The 441-nt window shown below is 51.0% G+C and overlaps 1 protein-coding gene across 1 annotated transcript in view; it reads right to left on the reverse strand.

The window, feature by feature from the left end:
* KIDINS220 (kinase D-interacting substrate 220kDa) overlaps positions 1-441 on the reverse strand; it is a 57,007-nt gene that overhangs the window by 33,550 nt on the left and 23,016 nt on the right. The window contains exon 17 of the mRNA XM_015564937.1: positions 7-156. Within this exon, the coding sequence (XP_015420423.1) occupies positions 7-156 (150 nt within the window). The remainder of the gene's footprint in view (positions 1-6; positions 157-441) is intronic.

The raw sequence follows: 441 nt of genomic DNA on the forward strand, positions 1-441 counted from the left end.
GAGGACGGCGCACGGTCAGGTGCTTCGGGTCCACCCGGAAGATGGCCAGGAGCGTGACGCCCGCAACCACGCAGCCCAGCACGAACAGGAAGATGACGAAGGACGGAAGGCAGCACGTCTTCTTCCACTTCCTCTTCCCTGCGGGACGACGGCTCACTGACACTCACGCCAAGATGCAGAGCATCCCCGCAGCACGGGAGGCCGAGGCCGGCCCGATGTCCCCCGTCGCATCGCGTGCTGGACACACACACACACACACACACTCACACACACACACACATTTGAGGAGGTATAGATATGTGGAAGACAAGAGAAAATACTCCTCAGTTGTGAAAATAAGGGTGATTCATTTCTATTTTCACAACTTTAATCTAGTTAGATGACTTCATTATTTTTATAGTGAGAAAGCAAAAAAGAAAAGAAACATCATCATAATTTTAA

The sequence above is a fragment of the Myotis davidii genome, unplaced genomic scaffold (assembly GCF_000327345.1).
Source record: "Myotis davidii unplaced genomic scaffold, ASM32734v1 scaffold61, whole genome shotgun sequence".
NCBI lineage: Eukaryota > Metazoa > Chordata > Mammalia > Chiroptera > Vespertilionidae > Myotis > Myotis davidii.